General features: G+C 44.7%; 1 protein-coding gene across 1 annotated transcript in view; it reads left to right on the plus strand.

Annotated features, from left to right (window-relative positions):
- The window catches only part of LOC126273063 (atherin-like), a 500,756-nt gene that overhangs the window by 24,593 nt on the left and 457,970 nt on the right, over window positions 1-18,193 (plus strand). The window contains exons 2-3 of the mRNA XM_049976469.1: window positions 1,631-2,213; window positions 15,797-15,977. Coding sequence (XP_049832426.1) covers window positions 1,631-2,213; window positions 15,797-15,977 — 764 coding nt within the window. The remainder of the gene's footprint in view (window positions 1-1,630; window positions 2,214-15,796; window positions 15,978-18,193) is intronic.

Consider the following 18,193-nt stretch of genomic DNA (forward strand, 5'->3'; position numbering starts at 1 on the left):
CTTCAGCATTCTTCTGTAGTACCACATTTCGAAAGCTTCTATTCTCTTCTTGTCTAAACTATTTATCGTCCATGTTTCACATCCATACATGGCTACACTCCATACAAATCCTTTCAGAAACGACTTCTTCACACTTAAATCTATACTCGATGTTAACAAATTTTTCTTCTTCAGAAACGCTTTCCTTGCCATTGCCAGTCTTCATTTTATATCCACTCTACTTCGACCATCATCAGTTATTTTTCTCCTCAAATAGCAAAACTCCTTTACTACTTTAAGTGTCTCATTTCTTAATCTAATCCCCTCAGTATCACCCGACTTAATTCGACTACATTCCATTATCCTCGTTTTGCTTTTGTTGATGTTCATCTTATATCCTCCTTCCAAGACACTGTCCAAGTCATTTGCTGTCTCTGACAGAATTAGAATGTCATCGGCGAACCTCAAACTTTTTCATTTCATCTCCATGGATTTTAATACCTACTCCGAATTTTTCTTTGGTTTCCTTTAGCGCTTGCTCAATATACAGATTGAATAACATCGGGGAGAGGCTACAACCCTGTCTCACCCCCTTCCCAACCGCTACTTCCATTTCGTGCCCCTCGACTCTTATAACTGCCATCTGGTTTCTGTTTGGACTGTAAATAGCCTTTCGCTCCCTGTATTTTACCCCTGCCACCTTTAGAATTTGAAAGAGAGTATTCCAGTCAACATTGTCAAAAGCTTTCTCTAAGTCTACCAATGCTAGAAACGCGGGTTTGACTTTCCTTAATCTTTCTTCTAAGATAAGGGGTAAGTAGTAAAGGAGTTTTTCTATTTGGGGAGCAAAATAACTGATGATGGTCGAAGTAGAGAGGATATAAAATGTAGACTGGCAATGGCAAGGAAAGCGTTCCTGAAGAAGAGAAATTTGTTAACATTGAGTGTAGATTTAAGTGTCAGGAAGTCGTTTCTGAAAGTATTTGTATGGAGTGTAGCCATGTATGGATGTGAAACATGGACGATAAATAGTTTAGACAAGAAGAGAATAGAAGCTTTCGAAATATGATGCTACAGAAGAATGCTGAAGATTAGATGGGTAGATCACATAACTAATGAGGAGGTATTGAGTAGAATTGGGGAGAAGAGATGTTTGTGGCACAACTTGAGTAGAAGAAGGGATCGGTTGGTAGGAAATGTTCTGAGGCATCAAGGGATCACCAATTTAGTGTCGGAGGGAAGCGTAGAGGGTAAAATTCATAGAGGGAGACCAAGAGATGAATACACCAAACAGATTCAGAAGGATTTAGGTTGCATTAGGTACTCGGAGATGAAGAAGCTTACACAGGATAGATTAGCATGGAGAGCTGCATCAAACCAGTCTCAGGACTGAAGATCACAACAACAACAAATGGGGTAAGGTCAGTGTTGCGAAACGTGTTCCGACATTTCTACGGAATCCAAACTGATATTTTCCGACGTCGACTTCTGCTAGTTTTTCCATTCGTCCGTAAAGAATTCGCGTTAGTATTTTGCAGTTGTGGCTTAGTAAACTGACTGTTCGATAATTTTCACACTACAAAGAAACAAAAAAGTACAAGATGAATGATGAGAATGAGGCAGGATGGTTCCGTATGGTGCCCGTGTGCAGGTACACCTGGCGTCGGCCTCGCTGCTGGCAGAGCCAATCAGCGTGTCTGCTGCCCCCGCCGCCTCCGCCGCCCCCGTAGCACCGGCCACGCCCAGCACGCCCGACACGTCTAGCGCGCTGGTGGCCTCCACCACGACGCCCTCCCTGCAGCTGGCTGACCCCGCAGCCGAACCGCAGGCCCAGGAGCAGCCGCAGCCGCACAAGAGCGACATGCCCGCCGCCAGCCTCTCCGTGGCCTCCGGCAAGGCGGCTGCCTCCACCGCCAAGCCGGCGGCGGCAGCGACGACGGCGGAAGCCCCTGGCAAGGCCTCCGGGAACCCGACATCTTCCTCCGGTGGCGGCAACGCCGGCGATGCAGACATCCAGGGCGGCCAGGGCCCGCGCGTCGACAGCGCCTCGCTGGTCAAGAAGCTGCTGGCGTCGAAAGCGGCCGCCGAAGGCAAAGCCCCGGCTGCAGGGGGCGGCGCGAGTGGGGCCGGCGCCAAGACTGAGGCTGCGGGGGCGGCGGCTGCGGCTGCGGCCAAGGCAGCCACGGGCGCCGTCAAGACCAGCCACATGGGCGTGCCCGCGGCGCGCAAAGCGGGTATGTAGGCTCAGCCGGGCCGACCTAAGCCTCTTCACAGTACGAGCAGCGCTTAGCGGCTCGCCATCTCACAACTGTTCATGACGTCGCCTTTCTGGCCTAGATATTTTAATGTGTGACTTGTAAGTACTGCTTCTTTTCGAGTCAGTACAAATTTTAATTTTATTAATGTACTATGTACCTAATATGTTTTAGAACAGTTAGTCTAATTCTGAAGACGACGCTCATAGTAGCGTCAAAACCAGGTCAATTTTGACTTAATATTTGTGACCGAGAGCTTCTTTGTTCCAATATAGTTCTGACACGGCCAATGAACCTTAGCAGCTATGTTCATAGTTTTACCTCTTTTACAGTATCTACCTTCTCGTCTCAATTCACTGCTAAACACAAGTGAGTCTACTGCAGCACCGTGGCTTTCCGTTCCTGTACTGTGTCTCGTCGGTTTCGGGTTGTCATTTTCGTTTCAACGTTAGCGAAAGAGTTGCTTGTGACCTGAGAGCTGCCTCCGCACAGTTTTAGTGTGTCAGGAAGCTTATTTCAGTGCACACTCCACTGCAGAGTGAAAAGTCATTTTGGTTAACTAATGGTGGCCGTTCTGGTACATGTGCTGGCCACACTGTGTGCTGTTTTAAATCATCGCCTACACTCTCTTGGCAAATGCTACCTCGAACTAAGACGCACAAATATTGCAAATATAAAGAACAAAATCCATGTTGTTGCCAGCAAACGGCATACATCACATTCTTTTATGCAATGATGTGATGCTAGTAGTAGTAAACGTCACAGAAAATAGTGAAATAGATGGGAGCAAGTGTCCTTCATCTGCAGGGGAATGCCAAGAAAGAGAGACCAATGAGTATTTTAATCTGTCTGGAACCTGACTATGCACGCGATACGTTCCTCAGGGGATCTAATACAGCACTGAAGTATGATGCGCGTATCTTCACAATCCTCTTTTATATTTCTTGATACCGAAGTGATCACCAGCGACATAATAAGTGATTTAATATCTTTTTTCTTCTAATTAACCAACTCAAAGAACATTTGCAAGCAGGACGAAGACAGTTGGGGCAATGTCCTTGTTCACTAGCTTGTAACTGTTCCGTGAGTTAGTTAAATTTTGCCGACCGGTGTAGCCGTGCGGTTCTGGGCGCTTCAGTCTGGAACTGCATGACCGCCACGGTCGCAGGCTCGAATCCTGCCTCGGGCATGGATGTGTGTGATGTCCTTATGTTTAGTTAGGTTTAAGTAGTTCTAAGTTCTAGGGGGCTGATGACCACATATGTTAAGTCCCATAGTGCTCTGAGCCGTTAGTTAAATTTTTACTCGGCTTAGCAACTATTGATAGGAAGTGATTATTAAATATTTTCACAAAGAACAGACTGGCTGCTACCTACTTGTAGAAGGTCCAGCCAATAGAAACACACCAACATACGTAACCACACTCACAGCTTTCAAAACTAAAAGTTCCTAATTCAGGGAGGAAAAAGGAGGTGTCATTCAGAACCTAGATGACGGATACCTATCTTGTAGGTGGAGGAAAGGAAACAATGCTGCGTGCAATGGGTAGTTTCTGTTGCAATAGCTATCTCAGGTATTTGATAACATTACTATTTTGTATTAGGGAACATATTATTTCGCTTCTGTTTTCTATTCTGTGCAACATTTTCTTTTACAGTTTGGCATCTGAATGAGGGATTGTCCTTTTTTATGAAAAAATAGAAATATAGTAGCAAACTTCAGGAAGAAGCAACAGTAATAGAGTTTATTAGGGGCAAAAGGGAAATTCATAGCGGACATTACTGTCAAAGGTAGCATGGTAATATCTATACACTCCTGAGAGCATTTCACGACATATACATTTATTTTTTGAAAATATATGTACTTGAAAATACATTAAACAATGTCTAGAACGCAGTAAATAGCGTCTTTTTACTTTAGCCTTTGTATCTTGTTTTCTTTCTTTTTAAGTGCCAAAAACATCGAAAATTACTTTTCTCGTCGAATAATTCTGACTTTTTCACTGATTAAATAATTTTAATTAAACCACGTTTATCTCATTTATGCACAGTGTAAGCTTGTTCTCTCTAGAACGTTACTGCCTTCATGGTTTCAGATATTACGTCTATCTTTTAAGACAACGCTAGTAGGAAAAATTATCAGGACAGTGTGCAGTTTTGCAGTGTGTTATGAGAACAAAGCTAACAACACACCAGAAAATTAATGGAGACACTAAGGGGCATAATCCAGTTCTATGATACGAGAAAATTCGGCCAGAACAGGTTAACTTTCGATTTTATCGGATGCTGCCAGAGTCTGTTGTTTCTGCGAATGAGCAGTGTGCAGCATACTCGAAATTTTAGAACTCCATACTCGGGACAATCGATAGATCATTGACGTCTTACACACACTCGTGTCCTGGTGCTTGCACTTTGAGTAGTCGATTTTGACCGGAAATTCGCTGGTGTAAAACAGGCTTTACATGTACATCAACTTGTTTACATATTCAAGAAGCTACTGTATGGTACAAGGCGGAGGGTATCTTACACCTGACCTATTCTATTTCCACTGTAGTGAGGAAAAAACATGTGCCTATATTGTTCCGTATGATGGCTCATTTATCTTGCCTTCTCGATCCTTACACCCCGCTGGCGGGTGTAGAGCCATTCTGTAGCCTGAAAATGCTAGTACTCTGATTTCTTCCATTAAAGTTTCGCAGAAGAATCTTTTTGTTTCAGACAGGGATTCCCATTTGAATTTACGGAGCATTTCCGTAATGCTCCCCTATTGACCGAAACTACCGGTAACAAGTCTAGCCGCGCACCTCCGAAGTGCTTCGATATCTTCCTTTAAGCCGACCTTCGGATATCCCAAACGTTCGAGCAGTAGTCAAGAATGAGTTGTGTAACAGAGGCATAGGTGAGTGAAAGGGCTGGATGATTAAGTGGGTTAGTTTTTTATAACAATTCTTATTAAAACAAATAAATACTTAGGCCCAACGACTATCTTACCAAAGAACTTTAAAACTGAATTTAACAATACCAACAATTTTGAAACTGAATTTCACAAGAAAACAGTTGAAATTCAAAAGTTAGGCTTAACGTACAGCTTACCAAAAATACTCAACTTTAAAAAAACTGGATTTGATTTAAAGAGAACAGGTAAAATAACAGGAACAACAGTTCTAACGTAGTGATTATTACTACCTAAAGTCTTGAAATTAAACTTAATATTAGGGCTAATGGCTTCTGTATTAAATATTTAAATTTGAATACGGCATACTGATAATTTTTACTTATGGACCGTCTGACAGTAACTGAATAAAACACAATGTAAGTACCATACGCGTTTCGCCTTTATTTTCCGCAAGGCATCATCAGTAGCCTGCAATATGTACGTATGTTTGATATTTAATTTACATTTTGGTCACTGTACTTATAGGTTATAAACAGTTCTGGTGGTTGGTATTTCCTATTAAGTAGTAATGTTTTGAACTGTACTTATAGGTTGCGTGGACGATTTCATACATATTACGCTCCTATTGCATTTTTGGTGTTCTTCTTATAAATGCCAATTTGCGGTTTTTTCCCCACATTTCACAGCACTATGCACAGAACACTTGTTTCGATGCAATGTTTTGGTTTCTGTTCCCGCTCGGGCCCAGACCACGCAACCTTTGCAATTCGTCCAGGGCCATAGTGTGAAGGGTCGGGCCACGACTTCCTCGTGAGATTCACTCGTAAGCGAGTGCCAGTGTGAGGCCACAATGTTAGCTTCAATCTGTGTTGTAGTACTTACCCGTACTTCACCGTTCATCGGCTAATGGGCGTCATTGCCCGAATATCAAGGCGGTAGATTCAAATGGTTCAAATGGCTCTGAGCACTATGCCCGAGGCAGCATTCGAACCTGCGACCGTAGCGGTCGCGCGGTTCCAGACTGTAGCGCGTAGAACCGTTCGGCCACCTCGGTCGGCCAAGGCGGTAGAGATTCACGTGTATGACTTCCGCGGAAACTTGTTATTGGCAGTGCTAGTAATCTTGCTAGCTGGAGTAACCTGTAGTTTGGTCATTAGAACGAAAGAGGTAAACAGTAGAACAGTCGTTTGCAGTGTCAAGTCGCGCGGTGGAATGAGATCCATTAGTATTTGAGGCATTCTGCAGTCACAACGAAGTCTGTTAGCAGGCCACACAGCGTTTACCCATAAAACTATCGGAAACCATCTAATATGAAGAACCAGGTGAGCGAACGTTCCCGGTAGTATCAGATGTCCAGTACACAGGCAACAGATAAGTACTGTCGGCAGTAAATTGTCTAGTGTGCTGAGATGAATCTTACCAACGCTAGTACGTTCATCAGAAGGAAGATACGGAGTAACTGCTGGGAAGTCGTTTTAGGCGTCAGGGGGTGTGTGGTAATCCCTAATATCCGAGTTCCCTTTGAGATGCTTCGTCGCTTCTCACCCTAAAACTGCCCGAAACTACCCTTTAACTGATGTATTGTCCCAAGCCGTATGAGACAGTAAGAGATGTGTGCTAACACGTAGGCGTCCTCAACAATTACTCGTTCAACGTGGAAACAGAAATCACACCAACACGACTAGTGATGCATTCAACGGATCAGTTGCCAAGAGTTCGGGAGAATCTGCTTAATGGGGCTAGAACCTAATGAGTCCGAGGGGAGCTCCATTCGACAGTGGGTGGGAGACGTGATTCCGAGATGATTCTACAAACTTTAAGGGCTGATGAAGAAGGGTAAATGTAAAGGACTTTGGCGCGGAAACGAACGAGTCGAATGTTATAAGCGAAAATCATTCTGATGCCTATGAAAATGGAGATCCTGCACCGAAAGTGTTGTTCCTAAGATTGTAGGGAAGGCAGTCCCAACGAGCACTTAGTTTTGGAGGTTGGGATACTAACTCAAACTAATGTAATAAGGATAGTATCTATGTAATGACACAATCAATCTTGGTGTACAGAGTCTGTACTATAGTAGACAGCAGTCTGTACTTTGAAGTTGAATTCCTAATGTCGATGTGACATAGCAAAACAGTGACGGTGACGGAATTTGCAGACATGATTTGCTTGTATGGCCGATCAAATGGAAGCATCAGAGAAGCGAAAAGATTGTACAGGGCCAAATATCTGCCTAGAACACACCCGGCTTACACCATGTTTCCAAGACTGTTCCAGTGGCTAAGCGTAAGAGAGCAATTTGTACCACAGTACAACGACCGATGAGGACGACGATCTACGCGGACTCTCGACTTAGATGACGGTTTGCTTGCTCGAGTCGATAAGGCACCTGCAATCAGCAGTCGATCGTTGCACGTGAAATGAATGTTCCACAGACTGCTGAGTGGCAAGTACAGGGCGGAGCAAATAAAAGTGGCCCCTAGAACAGAGTTCCAGGGTACGAAGAAACACAGCAAAGGGAAGGAATTGCAGAACTAACCTGAGTACAGCAGATGGTGAAAGCGATCACCATTCATGTCTTGGTACTTTTAGACTCTGGTCAGCAAGTTGCTAAAGCTGGATCGAAGCTGGAATTGCTGGAGTCTCATCTGAAATGTTCTGCTGCAGTTGTTGAAGAAAATGAGGGATGTTCGATACACCTTAGACTTGAGGGCTCCCCACACAGAGTTATCGCACAGTGATAGATCAATTGTCCTGGGTGACCTGCTACGGCCAGGAGCAGACTGACGTCTGCTAACAACTCTGTCAGGTGTGAAGATTGTGTAAATGTGCTCCAAGGTTTGGCCGGCTCTATGGGCAATTGCGCAATCCTGCTGGCAGTAACCGTAAGTCTTTCACTCCTCCATTAGTGCTGCCAAAAATTGTAATCCAAATGTATCTACTCATCCAGGCCACTTTTATTTGCCCGCCTGTGTTACGGTGAAATGTAGTCGTACCGCTACCATCCACTGAAAGCGCATGCTTTGACTCCTGCTAACTACGGGCCTCTTATCGTGTTCAGCTAATGGTTGTTGCTGTGATTTACAGTCTTTCCCCACGTTACTGCGTATGTACTTTCCACGGATTAAATCTTTTTCACTAGAAACGGAATGCTAAATAGAAGCAAGTAACCATGTTTGGAACGATGTGAATGTCAACGCTACAGTAAACAGCCGTCAAACACATATTATGTCAACGTGTGGGCAGGGATAGTCGTGATTAGATACAAGTCCGTTTCTTCTTCTTCCCTATCTGAATTCACCAGTGTAGACAGTATTTATCAGAGACACACTAGTCACCTTTCTGGAACATATACCACTTGTTATTCGCCAACGGATGTGATTCCAACATGATGGAGCCCCACCTCGCTTTGGACTGAAGGGTTAAGGACAAATAGCTCAGACAGGTGGACAGGCAGAGGAGATCCTGCTTTGTGGCCAGCACGATTATCTGATCTCTCTCCAATTAATTTCTTCTTGTGGGGGCATGTGGAAAGTCTTGTGACCCAAGCGCCTTTCGTGTCTGAAGATAATCTCCTGACAACAATTCTCGCTGCCTGCGATACTGTTCAGACGACACCGGTGATAATAGAACTTGTACGACAGAACTTCACGCCACAATGCCACGCCTACATTGTCGCTGGGGGAAACTATTTTGCACAATTAATGTAAATGTAGCATTTTGTGAAATTTGTGCAATCAAATGGAAGTCATTATTACTGTGCCGTAGGCTTAGTTTAATCGCTCTCCCTGTCATCAAGTTAAGTGCGTCATTCTTCAACAAAAGAAATTATCTGAGGGTACTGGGTAATATTCAGCACGAATTCTGTACATCGTGAACAGGGTTCTAAAGTTGGAACTCTTAGTTTGAGCGATGCTCGAGGCTAGGGCGGACCTTGAATAGATTTTCGCTTATTCCTTTCGAGTCGGTCGTTTCAGGAGTAGGGCCCCTTACCTCATATTGATACAGTTACCCTTCTCCAATATCTCTGAAAGCTTGTGACGCCATCATGGAATCATCCTGTATGTAAACATTGACCAAAAAACCAATTGTGAGAGGAAAGGTTAGAGGATATATGGGGTCGTACGGTTCGAGTATATACAAATAGTGTCAGGTGAGTTGTAGCTGTTACGTGAGTGGTGTTGCAGAGGTACGGGGGGGGGGGGGGGGGGGGTACTATAGGACAGGAAAGAAGTTCCTGAGCCGAACCAAGGTATGAAGAGGAAAGGACTATGAAAGAGAGAGGTAGGAGGCGTGATGTGGAGTAGCATAGAGGGATAAGAGTTAAAGATGAAGAGACTGTAAAATATCGGCGTGGATATCATTCCCTGGGAGAGGAAGTCGGTTAAAAGTCAGCTGGGAAGGATTGTAGAGCATATGGAGGTATACGCTTGGTCGGCTGCGTCAGTTTTGGCATAGCTGCATACCAGGATTAGCAGTTAGAATGGACGTCGGTGTTGTTGGGGTGAAGATTGCGGGTGGTATATGATATACCGTGATGTTCACTGTGAAAGAAAAGGGGAAGAGGGTTTGATAATGTGGCAGGATGGTAAAGTATCTATGTGGGGGCGGGCGAACGGACGCCGAAGGTAAGGTTTTGAAGGTACACGGTCGGTTTGCAGTTTTATTCGTTTTAGTTTATTGTGGGCTCTCCGTTTGATTATTAGTATGTCAAGTTTCCATGACAGTTTCATGTGGAGCGTTAGTCTGAGGTGTTTTAGTATAGTCGTAGATGGTTAAGGAGAAGTCGAAGGAATGGAAACTGCGAGTGATTTGTTTTGTAATTTTTGCCTTTTTGCCTGGGTTTTGAAAGCGTTCCTCTTGAGGCAATATTATTTCAACTGCGACGATGCATGCAAGAAGACGAACGGCCGGATTGTATAGGGGACATGGTTAATGATGAAAAGTTTACCTCCACTTCTCCGGCCTACTGACGTTCTCAGCGCTGTTTCTGCCTGTAGGTAGCCAGTATGCTACTTGTTCATCTAGGTCATCCATAATGCTTCCAACTCTGCAGTGGGCGTCACATAAGATTGGAGATGACACTTGAAAAATTTTGGAAAAAAGTCTCCCTGTATGACTTCCTACTTTAGGCTGTTTTCAGAGGTCTTTCCTGAAAATTACAATTGATCAGTCGCGGCAGCTGCGTGACAAAAGTTATTAAGAGAAGAAGAAAAAACCACTGTCTACCATATGTCCTGACACATTTCTGTAGTTAAACTGGATAGATTCTCAGAACGATTCAATCACATTCACGACGACCAAGTCCTTTATACTCACTGCAGTTGGTTTACAATTGAAATAATACAAAATTTCCTCCGTGACAAGTCTTTTAGAACTCACTACGACGTTACGGAATAAACCGGGAATAAAGACTTTACATTGTTCAAAAATCAAAGTCTCGTGCTGCTCACAAGGAAAATTTTATGATAATTTTACACATACGAGGCAGAGCATGGAGAGAGTTAGTGACTGCATTCACTATTTTGACGCGATTCCTTTGCTAGATGTCCGAAGAGGCAGATTTCGTTCAAGGGTGTGGACGGCTTAGTAAACACACTGCTCTACCACTGGAAGAGAGTCGACCTCAGAGGAGATCAGTTGGGATTCCGGAGAAATGTAGGAACACGTGAGTCAATACTGACCCTCCGACTTTTCTACACTCTTTGAAATTCTGAAGGTAGCAGGGTAAAATACAGGGAGCGGAAGGTTATTCACAATTTGCACAGGAACTAGACGGTACTTATGATAATTGAGGGCATGAAAGGGAAGTTGTGGTTGATAGGGGAGGGAGACACGGTTGTTTTCAACCTGGACACTGAGAAAACAGTAGAGGAAAAAAAAGTCTTAAAATGCAGGGAGAAGAAATAAAAACTTCGAGGTTTGCAGATGACTTCGTAATTCTGACAGAAACAACAAAGGACTTGTTGAAAGAGCACTTGAAAGGAATGAAGAGTGTCTTGAAATGAGGACATAAGATGAATAGAAAAAAATAAAAAATAAATAAATAAATAAATAAAAAATAGTGGAATGTAAGTCGAATTAAATCATGTGATTCTGAGGGAATTAGATCTTTGGGCAGCGAATAAATGCATACTGGCAATAGCAAGAAAAGCTTTTCTAAAGAAGAGAAGTTTGTTAACATCGACTATAGGTTTGTGATACAAAGTCTTTTCTGGAGGCATTTGATTGGAGAAAATTGTGAACGATAAATACACTCATGTTGAGAAAAAATAGAACATCTTGAAAAACTGGAGATGGCACGTTCATATCCACAGGACATTTTCTGCAGAAGTAATTAGCATTTGAACCATGCTGGTCCAAGTGTTCAAGGTCAACATCGATATCGCGGCACAACACCACCTACCGGCAGAAGGTGCCTGATGCTCCCGTTGTCGCTATAAGCCGAAGGTAATGAATCTGTGTGACTTGAACGGACGCACAGGATACCTCGCAGACGTATGCACGAACCCTACCGTCAAATCAGTGGGTTTGAAAGAGGGCACATTACTGACATGAGAGAATATCATGCATCCATAAGCTCTATGGGGCGAAGTGTTTCGGCAGTGCAGCGGATGTTTACAGTATGGTTCACGGGAAGTCGTAGAACACGACGAGATGGATCAGGTCGGAACGAGAAGATCGACACCTCATCCGAATGGCACTGCAGTACCGATCTGCGTTCTCCTTGGCTCTGGCGCAACAATGGAACAGTGTAACACATCGTACACTATCGGTGATGACAGTCCGTCGCTGTTTACTACCGCCTAGGTTACGCGTGTGTCGTCCACTTCTCCGCCTACATTTGACAAATATGCTAGACGGCAATAGTGTGTGGAACGATGTCACTGGGTACAGGAATGGCATCAGATAGTGTTTTAGGACGAATCCAGGTGCTGTTTGTTTAAAAATGATAGCCACATTTTGATTCGCTGAAGACAGGGGGAGCGGCATCACAGTGATTGCATTCAAACGAGACATACAGCCCTAACTCAAGGCCTTGTGGTGATGTGTGCTATTGGGTATAATCAAAAATCACAGTTGGTGCATGTCCAGGGAACTGTGACCATTGTGAACTACGTGAATGACATCCTGCTAACCGTAGCCATATCCTTTCTGTACAACAGCCCAGAAGCCATTTTTCAGCATGACAATGCACGGCCACATGTTGCTGCCTTCTTTGTGTCACAGGATGTCAACCATTTGCTCCGACCCGCCAGATCACCAGACTTGTCGCCAATCGAAAATGTGTGGGATATGGTGAAACGACGGGTAGAATGTTGCTTCCCAATACCAACCATCGCAGATGACCTTTGGAACCACGTGAATGGAGCATGGATGGTTATACAACAGGACGCCATTCGCCTTTCATACGCGTCAATGCCATCACGCATGCAACAAGTTATCAGGGCCGATGGAGGACCCTGTGCCTACCTTGCAACAGAACACACGCTCAACTGAAGTGATTGAAACGCTAATAATTTCTTGTTCAAATGGCTCTGAGCACTATGGGACTCAACTGCTGTGGTCATTAGTCCCCTAGAACTTAGAACTACTTAAACCTAACTAACCTAAGGACATCACACACATCCATGCCCGAGGCAGGATTTGAACCTGCGACCGTAGCAGTAATAATTTCTGCAGAATGTATTAATGTGCATGTTCTGTGAATACGAGCGTCCTATTTGTAGTCGCTCAAGGTGTTCTGTTTTTTATGAACATGAGTGTAGCTCAACCGAGAAAAGAATAGAAGCTTCTGGAACTCGGTGCTACAGAAGAATGCTGAAGAATAGATAGGTACGTTATGTAACTAATGAGTCAGTCCTGAATATGACTGGGGAAAAAAGAAATTTGTGGTAGAATTTGGCTAAAAGGAGGGATCAGTTGATAGGACATTGAGGAATCATCAAATGCTAGAGAAAAGGGTAGGTGGTAAAAATCATAGAGGGAGACAAAGAGATTAATACAGTAAACATGTTCAGATGGGTGTAGGTTGCAGAAGTTATTCGGAAGTGAAGAGGCTTGCTCAGGATGTACTACAGTGAAGAGGCATCGGTTAGAAGACCACAACAAAACTAAATGAAACCCAATGGGTAGATAACCTACAGATACTCTACTGAATTTTGCGTGGCATTAGTTTCTACCGAAATTGCTCACTGAATATTGTAAATATAGAAAATTCAACCAAATTAATACATATTGTATTCAAAATTTCAGGTTTCTGACAAATTTGGACTTTGTAACTTTCTATACTGCTGCTCATAAAGACATGGAAAAATATGCAATAACTATAAAAATAATTACTTCATTTTTCTTGAAAAGGTAGGAAATGTTACTTCTTTCGTTCTGATACTACACTGAAATAGTAAACTTATTGTACAACAGTTGTAATTACTTTAGAAATGATTGTATAACGAAGGTGACGTCATACGGGAGCACTGGGCGTGGACAGTATCGTAATCAAAGCCATTCGACGGCTCGGGCAGAATACAGGGCGCTTTACGACGTCAGACAGTGCACTAGGGGATGTGATACATACTACCAAACGAGAACCAGATCAGCCAGCGACATTGAAGATTGTGAGACTGTTGAGATTTTTGAGGTGTAGGGTAAGGACAGGAAATTGGTATCATAACCGAATTGAAGGAGGTGAACAAGTGGAAATGGTTTACGCACATCGCCAATGTAAATGATATTACGGAGAAGAGTGAGGTCGGAGCCTTGAGGCACACAAGCGGTAAAATGGAACATATCAAAATTGATATTATTTATTGTGCTAAAGGACGGGAGTTTAGACAGAAAGGACTACGAAACTATTCTACCGTCTATACTACGTATCAAAATTTTTACAGAGGCGCCCTAATAACAATATAAGCCAGATTACTGCGTGAGCAAGTGAATACAAACAGTGATTTTTCCCCGTGCGTGATGTAAACATGAAAGGAAGCGGCGAATAAGTAGCCTTGGCCGAGTGCCATACGGTGAACGGCGGAGTACATGGGTCGATGCAGATCTCCCATACTGAACTATTTGAGATGCTACTCTGAGAGGTGTGCTATTTTTCCTTCGTATCAGTGAACTTACTTAATTTGCTTAATGATGTCACAGAGCTACTTTTCGGTACTAAGTGTCCACCATATCGCGTACCACAGCATCTGAATTGGTGTAGCATCCTTTCAACAATGTATGTGATGGAAGAAACGATAATGCAGAGTTGTAAAACTACACTCCTGGAAATTGAAATAAGAACACCGTGAATTCATTGTCCCAGGAAGGGGAAACTTTATTGACACATTCCTGGGGTCAGATACATCACATGATCACACTGACAGAACCACAGGCACATAGACACAGGCAACAGAGCATGCACAATGTCGGCACTAGTACAGTGTATATCCACCTTTCGCAGCAATACAGGCTGCTATTCTCCCATGGAGACGATCGTAGAGATGCTGGATGTAGTCCTGTGGAAGGCTTGAAATGCCATTTCCACCTGGCGCCTCAGTTGCACCAGCGTTCGTGCTGGACGTGCAGACCGCGTGAGACGACGCTTCATCCAGTCCCAAACATGCTCAATGGGGGACAGATCCGGAGATCTTGCTGGCCAGGGTAGTTGACTTACACATTCTAGAGCACGTTGGGTGGCACGGGATACATGCGGACGTGCATTGTCCTGTTGGAACAGCAAGTTCCCTTGCCGGTCTAGGAATGGTAGAACGATGGGTTCGATGACGGTTTGGATGTACCGTGCACTATTCAGTGTCCCCTCGACGATCACCAGAGGTGTACGGCCAGTGTAGGAGATCGCTCCCCACACCATGATGCCGGGTGTTGACCCTGTGTGCCTCGGTAGTATGCAGTCCTGATTGTGGCGCTCAGCTGCACGGCGCCAAACACGCATACGACCATCATTGACACCACTGGAGGCGGGCTGCACGATGTTGGGGCGTGAGCGGAAGACGGCCTAACGGTGTGCGGGACCGTAGCCCAGCTTCATGGAGACGGTTACGAATGGTCCTCGCCGATACCCCAGGAGCAACAGTGTCCCTAATTTGCTGGGAAGTGGCGGTGCGGTCCCCTACGGCACTGCGTAGGATCCTACGGTCTTGGCGTGCATCCGTGCGTCGCTGCGGTCCGGTCCCAGGTCGACGGGCACGTGCACCTTCCGCCGACCACTGGCGACAACATCGATGTACTGTGGAGACCTCACGCCCCACGTGTTGAGCAATTCGGCGGTACGTCCACCCGGCCTCCCGCATGCCCACTATACGCCCTCGCTCAAAGTCCGTCAACTGCACATACAGTTCACGTCCACGCTGTCGCGGCATGCTACCAGTGTTAAAGACTGCGATGGAGCTCCGTATGCCACGGCAAACTGGCTGACACTGACTGCGGCGGTGCACAAATGCTGCGCAGATAGCGCCATTCTACGGCCAACACCGAGGTTCCTGGTGTGTCCGCTGTGCCGTGCGTGTGATCATTGCTTGTACAGCCCTCTCGCAGTGTCCGGAGCAAGTATGGTGGGTCTGACACACCGGTGTCAATGTGTTCTTTTTTCCATTTCCAGGAGTGTAGTAATGTTAGTTACCGTATCTCCTGGTGCTATGTGAGACGGGTGTACGTTTCCACAGGATCGGAGAAGCAAGGCTCGGTGAAACAAGAGGGCAGCAAGAGCAAGAGCAACAGCAACAGCAACAGCGACATCAAGTCGGCGAGCAGCAGCAACGGTGCCATCACCACTAGCGAACGTCTGGTGCAGGAAGGGCCCGATGCAGAGACACTCAGCGCCAACAAGCTCATGACCGCAAAAGGGTGAGTACACAGCCTCCATCATATCAGAAAGCGGGTCCCGCAAACCAATGGGTAAGTGACGCGACCGGTGATATTTCATGCTTTCTTTTAGCCTTGGTCACCAAACGTTTCCTGATAACTGGTGAGTTCACGTCTTTACAGTTTTTAACGACATCTTGCAAGCCTCGCATCATAATGATGTTGCTGATAATAGTATTGTAATTATTGGTATAACTGTGTTTTATGTACATGCTGATGTTTTCTGTTGTTCTTTTGTCTACCTCAAGATAATAAAGTAACTTCTAGTGGTTTGCGCGTGCGCAGAATGCGTGTAACATGGCCGCCTGGCGTGTAGTCTACAGCTTGCCTAAGAGCGAGACGAGGGGCGCCCGGAAGTTACCGAAAGGAAAAGACCGACCAGTTAAAACCGATGCCGTTATTTTAATTATAAATAACTGGTATTTTTTGGTATTTGTTTTGGTCACTGTTATAACAAGTGTTTTTTAAATTTTTTCTAATAACCAAATAAAAAGTCGAAATATCAAGTAACCATAGAAGCAGTGCAAAAGTTTTTCATTTTTAAAGAAAACTTTTTTTAAAAAAAGAAGTAATTTTTATTCATAAAATTTGCATTGGTTTGAAATATTGTATTATTACAGAACATGGGGAAAGCGATCAGTGCTATTTTAATAACAATGCCAACAGAAACGAGCAACAATCACGTGGCACAAGAATTAGTACAGCATTGCTCAGACAATAATGTCCTTGGCAACACGTGTCGTGGCATAAGGTACTCCTGGACATGCAGTGAGGCAGAGTTGAATCCATCTGGTCTAAATGGTAGTTTCTCACTGTCGTCGCTGTACATCCATTGTACTGCAGAATAGCATCAATCCTAGTCTGGAAATATTTTGACATAGTGATGTAGCAATGAAAGTACAATGTTTCACTTACCTTAATAGATTAAGTATTTGTCTGGCGTCTATATGAAATACACTACTGGCCATTAAAATTGCTACACCAAAAAGAAATGAAGATCATAAACGAGTTTTCATTGGCCAAATATATTATACTAGAACTGACATGTGATTACATTTTCACGCAATTTGTGTGCATAGATCCTGAGAAATCAGTACCCAGAACAACCACCTCTGGCCGTAATAACGGCCTTGATATGCCTGGGCGTTGAGTCAAACAGAGCTTGGATGGCGTGTACAGGTACAGCTGCCCAAGCAGCTTCAACGCGATGCCACAGTTCATCAACAGTACTGACTGGCATATTGTGACGGGCCAGTTGCTCGGCCACCATTGGTAAGAGAACCGGAGAATGTGCAGGCCAGGGCACCAGTCAAACATTTTCTGTATCCAGAAAGAACCGTACAGGACCTGCAACATGCGGTCGTGCATTATCGTGCTGAAATGTAGGGTTTAGCAGGGATAGAATGAAGGGTAGAGCCACGGGTCGGAACATATCTGAAATGTAACGTTCACTGTTCAAAGTGCCGTCAGTGCGAACAAGAGGTGAACGAGACGTGTAACCAATGGCACACCATACCGTCACGCCGGGTGATACGTCAGTATGGCGATAACGAATACAAGTTTCGAATGTGCGTTCACCGCGATGTCACAAAGCACGGTTGTGACCATCATGATGCTGTAAACAGCACCAGGATTCATCGGAAAAAATGACGTTTTGCCATTCGTGCACCGAGGTTCTTCGTTGAGTATACCATCGCAGGCGCTCCTGTCTGTGATGCAGCGTCAAGGGTAACCGCAGCCATGGTCTCCGAGCTGATGGTCCATGCTGCTGCAAACGTCGTCGAACTGTTCGTGCAGATGGTTGCTGTCTTGCAAATGTCCCCATCTGTTGACTCAGGGATCGAGACGTGACTGCACGATCCGTTACAGCTATGCGGATAAGATGCCTGTCATCTCGACTGCTAGCCATGCGAGGCCGTTGGGATCCAGCACGGCGTTCCGTATTACCCTCCTGAACCCACAGATTCCATATTCTGCTAACAGTCATCGGATCTCAACCAACGCGAGCAGCAATATCGCGATACGATAAACCGCAATCGCGATAGGCTGCAATCCGACCTTTATGAAAATCGGAAAAGTGATGGTACGCATTTCTCCTCCTTACACGAGGCATCACAACAATGTTTCACCAGGCAACGCCGGTCAACCGCTGATTGTGTATGAGAAATCGGTTGGAAACTTTCCTCATGTCAGCGTGT

This window comes from Schistocerca gregaria, chromosome 5 (assembly GCF_023897955.1).
Source record: "Schistocerca gregaria isolate iqSchGreg1 chromosome 5, iqSchGreg1.2, whole genome shotgun sequence".
Lineage (NCBI taxonomy): Eukaryota > Metazoa > Arthropoda > Insecta > Orthoptera > Acrididae > Schistocerca > Schistocerca gregaria.